The 8,615-nt window shown below is 46.0% G+C and overlaps 1 protein-coding gene across 1 annotated transcript in view; it reads right to left on the reverse strand.

Moving 5' to 3' along the window:
• HEXB (hexosaminidase subunit beta) overlaps positions 1-6,366 on the reverse strand; it is a 29,514-nt gene extending 23,148 nt beyond the window's left edge. Inside the window, exons 1-5 of the mRNA XM_005288261.5 lie at positions 6,006-6,366; positions 5,389-5,540; positions 3,942-4,007; positions 715-761; positions 300-410 (exon numbers count right to left, since the gene is read on the reverse strand). Coding sequence (XP_005288318.2) covers positions 300-410; positions 715-761; positions 3,942-4,007; positions 5,389-5,540; positions 6,006-6,304 — 675 coding nt within the window. The 5' untranslated portion in view covers positions 6,305-6,366. The remainder of the gene's footprint in view (positions 1-299; positions 411-714; positions 762-3,941; positions 4,008-5,388; positions 5,541-6,005) is intronic.
• Between the last annotated feature and the right edge of the window lie 2,249 nt (positions 6,367-8,615).

Consider the following 8,615-nt stretch of genomic DNA (forward strand, 5'->3'; position numbering starts at 1 on the left):
AGTTTCTTTTTACATTGAAATTTACAAGTTAAAGCATGCTGTATGTCCAGACAGAGAGGAAACTAGACCAAGACACTTCTAGGCAATTCTAAGTTGCCTAGTAACGGAAATAAGCGGTTTTTAATATTTCCAGGTTTCTAGCATTAATTGCTTTCTTAACAATTAACCACCTATGATTATTTTATAAAGTTATTGTTTTACAGTGACAGATGTAGTGAATTTGTCAAGATAAGGTGTATAATAGGAACTGAGCAGACATTTGAGGAAAAACCACTGGTTACTACAAAATGCCAACTTACCAGGTTTGTAAGAATACTTTTGAGGGGTAGAAAGTGTCTTGATGTATCAAGTAAGATTCCTCTGTGAGCAAATCTTGGGTAGTCAGTGATTTCTGATTCATTGATAACGAACTATTACAAACAGGATTTGAAGAATTAAAAAGATGTTATTCTATAACAAATTGTCATAAATTTACCATTAAGTTCAGCTATAGTGCAGTGTACAGAAATATAGCTCAAAGAGATAACACCTCTAAAGTTTTAAGTTAACCAAACATCAAGTGAGAAGTCTATATTAACTAGCTTCGGAGACCATTTAGGGAGGATCATCAATGCAGCCTCTAGTCTAAAAGATCTGTAGAAGTGTCTCTTAGCAATAGCAGTATGTGGTTCTGTTGCTACCAAGAATGTGTTTTTAGTTAATAGCTATACTCACACTCCCATAGTCATCTTCATAGACCAACTGGCTGAAGGTTTCCAAACCTAGAAGAATCAAAGAGATTGAGGTTTGTGAAGAACAATCCAAATACTTAGGTCACTAAAACACAGTCAAACATGAGACCATCACCAGTTATTGTAGTTTACATAGCTAAAAAGCATGCTTCAGTCATCTTTTGAGATACGTTCTCCTCTCCACTGTACACTGCATATCAGTTCCCTCCAAGACCCAACTTTAGTTACGTTAATTGGGAAGAGGAAACTGCTAATTCTGAAGATAAGGTAAACATCTCTCCACTATTCTATGTATATTAAATTTAAATGTACTAAGACTGCTCCACTGCACCAAATTAACCTTGTAAAGGAATGGAAACCCTCACACATACAGCCCTCCAGAGTAATACAGGAGGATTTCACTAAGCTTGTGCTTATGAGCCAGAAAATTCCAAGATACTGACATGTCCAATTCTATTTTCAAATATTAGCAGAGAAAAGAGTTACATAATGGAAGAAATTCCAGATTCAGTGTGAACACTCATTTTCAGTTTCAAGTTTCAGAAGGATTTGGACAACATCCTTCTTCCACAAGTTATAGGAAAACAGAACCTTAAACAGCATAATAAAAATCTTGATAGGTGTTTTCACTCAAAGACGTTCATTTAGTAGCTACAATTCAGAGTACGCTTTTAGTAGTTCTATGGTTTTCTTGCCACGTACATCACTCTGCTGAACAAATTGCCCTATATCAGTTCTAGAAATCATACAGTGTCATGCTCTCTTATTTGTCAGTGTTTGATTTTGCAAAGGGACACATTTCTCTTTAGCCAAAGTGAGCAGAGATGCCTCGTACTTGTGTGAACAGTGCAGATAACTTCTGCTATGTTTGTGGTGAAGTGACTTTTGCATTACAAAAGCGCAGTATAACCACTATGGTTAAGAAAGCTTATCACCTTTATTTTGGCTGCAAAATTGGAGATCAGGACAAGAGGTGGGCCCCACACATATGCTGCAACACTTGTGCAACAAATCTTCGCCAGTGGTTGAACAGGAAAAGGAAATCTATGCCTTTTGCAGTGCCAATGATTTGGAGAGAGCCAACAGATCATACCAGCAATTGTTACTTCTGCATGGTGCCTCCAGTTGGGAAAGGTGTGTCAAAGAAGAAAAACTGGACTGTGCATTATCCAAACATTCCATCAGCTATACGCCCAGTACCCCACGGAGAAGGACTGCCGGTTCCTGATGCACCAGAATCATTCTCACTTGAGTCAGACGAGGAAGAGGAAGAGGATGACATTTCTGGTCCTGAACCATCAATGTCACAGGACCCACATTTTCTCCCATCCTCCTCCTCTGAACCACACCTCATAACACAAGGTGCACTGAATGACCTTGTCAGGGATTTGGAACTACCCAAGAGTAAGGCAGAGCTGTTGGGCTCCAGACTACAGTAGTGGAATCTCCTGGCAGGTGATGTTAGGGTTTCCATGTTCCGTGACCGTCAAAAGCATCTTGTCCCATTCTTCTTCATGGAAGAAGCCTGCAGCAACATCGATGGTGTGATGGCAGTCCTCAACATTGTTCACGATGCAGATGAGTGGAGACTGTTCATTGCTTCATCGAAGATGAGTCTTAAAGCTGTTTTACTGCATAATGGCAATGTTTTGCCATCAATTCCAGTTGGTCATGCAGTCCATATGAAGGAAACCTATGACAACATGAAACAACTTTTGAGGTGCATGAACTATGACCAACATCAGTGGCAGCTTTGTGGTGATTTGAAGGTTGTTGCTCTCTTGCTTGGTCTGCAGACTGGATACCCAAAGTACTGCTGTTTTCTCTGTGAATGGGATAGTCGTGCAAGAGATTCCCACTACATCAAGAAAGATTGGCCACTCCGACAGTCATTGGAGCCTGGGAGGAAAAGTGTTCAGCATCCACCACTTGTTGAATCAAGGAAGATTTTGTTACCACCCTTACACATCAAGGCAAGGAGCTGGACTCAATGACCTTTCAAGGTCCCTTCCAGTTCTAGGAGATAGGATATCTCCATGTATTTAGTATTTAAGCTGGGTCTGATGAAGAACTTTGTCAAGGCCATTGACAAAACACAAGCAGTTTTCAAGTACCTCCGTGGAAAATTTCCAAGGTTAAGTGAAGCTAAGATAAAGGAAGGTGTCTTTGTTGGTCCTCAGATTCGTGAACTTCTTCGAGATGATGCATTTGACCATGCACTGCGTGGCAAGGAAAAGACAGCATGGAAAGCCTTCCAGTTAGTGGCAATACATTTTCTCGGAAACAACAAGGCAGACAACTACAGGTTGTTGGTGGAAAACCTCCTCAAAGCATACAAAAGCCTTGGTTGCAACATGTCACTAAAGATACATTTTTTGCACTCGCATCTAGATTTTTTTCCACCGAACTGCGGAGCAGTGAGCGACGAGCACGGCGAGCGATTTCACCAGGACATTGCAACAATGGAGAAACGCTATCAGGGCAAATGGAGCCCATCAATGCTTGCAGACTATTGCTGGACAGTGACAAGAGATGCTCCATTTAATGAATACAAGAGACAAGCCAAGAAGCGCCAAGTAGACACTGAATAGGACTAAACTATGTACAGAATAGTTTTTTGCCTTTTGTTTCATAATAAATTTGATTTATATAACCCTTTTGCTGATTTTTAAAGTGTTACATAATCAGGACAGGTGAAATATTATCATGTAAAGCAACCATAAACACATGAAAAGACCTAGGTTTACAATTTATGATTAAAACTCTACTATCTACATATATATATATAATAGACATAAAATGTAAAAACTTAAATATCTTAGAAACAGTAGCCAATCAGTTGTTTTAATTGTCATATTTGAATTCAGCACATCAAAATATATAATAAATAGCACATTTTATCTCTGAAGCAGACGACTTCTCAAAAATTGTAGACCAGTGTTATACAAACAGGAACAAAATACACCTCTACCCGATACAACATGACCCGATATAACACAAATTCGGATATAACGCGGTAAAGCAGTGCTCTGGGGGGGGGGGGCGGGGTTGCACACTTCGGCGGATCAAAGCAAGTCAATATAACGCGGTTTCACCTATAACGCAGTAAGATTTTTTGGCTCCTGAGGACAATGTTATATTGGGGTAGAAGTGTACTTCACTCTGAGGTATTGAAACCCTTAGAGAGCAGCATGTAAAATGTCAGCTTACCTCTTAATGCACCCCAGACCTTTTCTGCCCTCAGTACTGCCACAGGTTCTGTTACACTTAACTGATCTTTGATGGAAATGGACAAAATACAAGTTATTGTCTCAACAAGATAAAATAGGGATTAGTTAACTTTAAACAAAAGATAATAATGACTTTAACAGACATAGTGCTAGAACAGGACTCTACAAAGCCTAACCTTTTCTTTAACAACTTTTAATTCTGACTTCCACTGCTTTTAAGCGGTGGTGTTGTACTGTTACAACTTTGCATTCATGCACTAATATATTTATTAATAATGAAAATTTATTTTGTTACTGAAAAGGACAAGTTTCACCCAATGGAAGAAAAGTAAGTAGATGTACAATGTTGCAATAAGAAAGTAATTGCAGTAAATACTTCCTATATTTCTTGAGATTTAAACACTGCAGTGTTTATGCTAAGAACGGTTACCGCAACTGCATATGTAGTGATTTCAAGAAGGAAGTAGATCTGTAAGTAAGAAGATGTAAAACCATCCCTCCCCCACCTTCCAGAATTTGAACAGATGTTTAAGTCTTGAATATTTCTAAATCTTGTTCTGCAGAATTAGATATGGGGAAGTGTCAGTTACCACAGGCTCTATAACAATTATTATTAGTGGTAGAGCTACACTTGGGCAACATGTACAATACAGACACTGTACACCCAGCTAGCAAAGGTATAAACAACAGGGTAGACAGTGAGGCACTGCTTAAGCGAGCAGAGTGCCCTACACATCTGAACCCTAGGATATATATAGCTCCCTTCACAGCTCTCTCTGGATCAAAGCAGTGCCTCCCATGTCTACGCTGCTATTTTTAGCAGGGTAGCATCCTGCTGCCTCCATACTGCTGGAGCCTTTCCCCGCCATAGTGAAAGACTGTGGAAGGGGGTAAAGGCTCTGGCAGTGGGAGGCAGCGGGGAAAGTCTCCAGCTGTCAGAGCTTTTCCCCACTGCCAGAGCATTTCACAGTGACCATGGACACAACCTGCCTTTCGCTGCAGCACATAGCTACGTGTACCCTATGCGCCACCACAAGCGTGGGCAAGCATAGACAAGTTCTAAGAGTTCCACCATTTAACTGTTTACCTGAAATGTAAACTGAAGAAGTCACTCACCAACTTATCTCGTAAGATAAGTAAAAAACTCATCAGAGCTGTAAAAGCAGCAATCGGTATCAGGCTTCTACAATTGTGAGAGGTTTTCAAGGTCTTTTTACAGCTTGAGTGAGTAAACCTTTAAATATGCTGCTAACTATTACATTCAGATAACTATTACATTGGAAAACAAGTGCTAGTCAGGAAATTCTGAATGGCTTATAGCTGTGGAAAGAAAAAAGCTGACCTACAGAAAGCTGAAGTGTATGATTCCAATGGACTTTTCCTTCCTCCCCCAGTTAGACACAGTTCATTCAAGGTCAGATACTCACAAGCCTCATTCGATGAGATGGTGGGATAATTGTCACACTCGGAGTCTTTGGAACCAATTATGACTTGAAGCTGAAATAACTCTGTGCCAGTGGGAAGCGGTCTTTGACCCCGATTTTGCCATTTGGAATAACCAAAGATGTACTCGTAATACCTGCATAGGAAGCAAAGCCAGGGAAGGAAGCTCTCAAGTGAGTAGTGGCCTCTCCATCCCCCCCCTCGGTGCCCAGGACCAGTGCAATGGAACTGGGGAAATTTTGTACAGGGAACCAGGGCACAGAATTTTCAGGCTAATTCCCACCCCCAATTAGCAGCTATCCTATAAAAACAATCAGGAGAGACAGACAGTCCGGGGAGGTTTGAAGTGCAGATGTCCCTCCCCTCCGTTGTGCTTAGCTTGCACCTAGGGAGAAGGAAGTCGCTTTCAGCGGCCGTTTGGCCACTGGCAGGTTTATCTGCCCGCAGCAGGCGCTTGCCCGATAAGTCGCTCTGCTTTTCACCCCACAGCAACGGGGAGCTGCAGGAGCGCGACCCCCAGCCGGACCATGCAGGGCGCAGAACGAGCCCCCGATCCGCCGCCGCCCCATCTCGGCCTGGGCGTGCCGGCCGGGCCACTCACCTGCGGAAAGCGTCCTGCAGGAGGGCGCAGCCGGGCCCCGCCGTGGAGCCCGGGCCGTGCACCAGCTGGAAGCGGGTCGGGGCTAGCTGGAGCTGGTCCGGGAGGATGCGGAGCGAGCGGGGCAGAGGCCAGAGAGAGCCGGAGGGGGACTCGCCCAGCTCCGGCTCCTCCTCCTCCAGCAGGAGCTCGGGCTGCGGGGGGCGCTGGTGGAGGCTGGAGGCGGCCAGCGCCGCGGAGACGGCCAGGAGCCCCAGGAACAGCCGGGCTGGCTCCATGGCTCGGCGCTGTCCCTGCATCATGAGCCGCCCGGGCGGGACCGGGTCAAACGATCCCCGAGCTCCGCCCCCGACCTGTCACGAGGCAGGGAGGCGGAGCCCGGCTCCCTCTGTACTGGGTGCTGGCGGCCTGGCTCCGCCCCGTGGAGACGCTGGGGCCGAGGCCAGTGCGCTGGCTCTTTTCCTAGCTCCGGCCTGGTAGCTCCGTTCTGCTGCTCCAGGGGTCTGCGGGGGAGGGGGGCTGTGGGGCTGTGGCTTCTTTGCACAGTCGCTAACTTTCAAGTGGTAAATAATCCAGCTAATCCCATTTCAAAACAAGCCAAAGCCTGAGAACCCCAACACTCTGTGTGACTAGATCCCCCGGTGTGCTGTCTGGGACTGTGGTGGGCCCGCTGTGCACCCCTGAGTCCCTTCCCCCAGCCCCTGCTTGCTGGGAGCTGATCAAAAAAAAAGAAGCTACTAGTCAACAAGCAACTCGCAACCTAATTAAGCCAAAACCAAACCCAATTTGTGGTTTTTTTTCCATGGGTTTGGCATGTCTGCTTCCCCGGGAGGCTGTTACAAGGGCTGATTACGGGCTCCTTCTCAGGGCCGGCTCCACTGTTTTTGCCGCCCCAAGCAGCATGCCGAATTGCTGCCCCAGATGGCAGGGGCAGTCCGTGCGCCATTAGGGCGGCACGCACGTTTCCGCGGCGGCGGCAATTCCGCGGCAGCTTCTATGTTCAGCTGGAAGACAGAACCATGGACAGAAGCCACCGAATTGCCACCGCGGGCAGCTGAACATAGAAGGTGCCGCCGAATTGCTGCTGCCGCAGAAATACGCGTGCCGCCCTAACGGCACACGGACTGCCCCCGCCGCCCGCGGCAGCAATTCGGCGTGCTGCTTGGGGGCGGTAAAAACACACGGACTGCCGCCCCTTGCAGATTGCCGCCCCAAGCACCTGCTTGTAATGCTGGTGCCTGGAGCCGGCCCTGCTCCTTCTGCCCCCATCCCCTCCTGCCGAGCTCCTGGCGTCGCTGCCCATTTCTTTGGCTCCGTCCTTCCCCCAAAGCTCTGTGGGCACTGAGCCTGTGCCAGCCATTAGCCCGCTGCCAATGCAGGACTCCATGCGGTGTCTGGCCTGGAGCACCAGGTGTCCCTTCAGCAGTGGGCCCCTGCTCTGATTTGCTGCTGGGTGCTACCTGTTGCGGTGCTGTGTTTGTGTGTGAGTGACACACACATTCCTTTGCAAAGTGAAGTGTCTGATTTTCCTGGGGGTAGACTCTCCTGCCCTGTTCAATTTCTCTCTACCGTTTAAAGAAAAAACCCTGATCTCCAATACACTTTAACAAAACCATATCTCCTGCCCCAAGTGAATGGAGAAGTTGGTGGAGCTGGTTACCCCACTGCAGCCATTGAGGAGGTGACTCCCATTTGATTTCAGCTGGAGTTACTTCTGTCCTGTGATAAAGGGACAGGGCTCATCTTTTTACTCCCTGTGTGCACACTTTGGTGTCACTTTAATGATTGTGGTGCTGTAGCATTTGCTGGGGGGAAGCCCGGCTTATGGGATACCTCACAACCACCTGCCCTTAGCATGAGGAAGCCTTGTGTGTGCTGGTCAGCTTCCTGTCTCTACCTACCACTGGCAACACAAGCATTCACCTCTCAGCAAATGCAGGCTCCACTGTCCCTCTACAGGCTAGCAATAGTCTCACGCTCCAACTCTAGGGTGGTCCAAGCATCTCCCTAAAGTGCCCAGCCCCTGTTCCATTGGACACTTGCCGTATTCACAGATTCGCTGCTCCCAATGAAGCAGAAGACCCCAGCTTCCCAGTTCCACCTCAGATCACCATTCTGCTAGATGCACAGCACTTAGATGTTCATAGTGAAAATAAACAAAAAATTATTTAACAAAAAGATTCAAATGAGAGCAAGCAGAAGTATTGGAAAGCTGTGATTACATATAAATTCATAACATGCATTCTAGGACCTAGACACTTCAGTGTCTTATAGAGCAAAGCTCACCCCAAGTCCAGCATTTTTCAGCCAGGCCTGGCTGTGATCCTTTATTCATGAAAGCAAGCACTTTGCCAGCTTGTCCCCTAGGTAAAGTCCCTTCCTTTGTCTTCATTTGTAAACAAGACATCACCCTGCTTTTTTCCCCCCTGTATATTCCTTTCTTGTGGATTTCACAATGTCTTGTTGATTTTGCACTCTCTTGATTAGTCTGTGGCTCAGTATGAAAATAGACCTACATTGCAAAGCAGACAATACACAATTACCAGACAGGGAGATAAACATCTATTGCCTCCTTTCTGAAAGAGACCTGCCCAAGGCGTGTCATCTCCTGTT

Source organism: Chrysemys picta, chromosome 6 (genome assembly GCF_011386835.1).
Source record: "Chrysemys picta bellii isolate R12L10 chromosome 6, ASM1138683v2, whole genome shotgun sequence".
Taxonomy (NCBI): domain Eukaryota; kingdom Metazoa; phylum Chordata; order Testudines; family Emydidae; genus Chrysemys; species Chrysemys picta.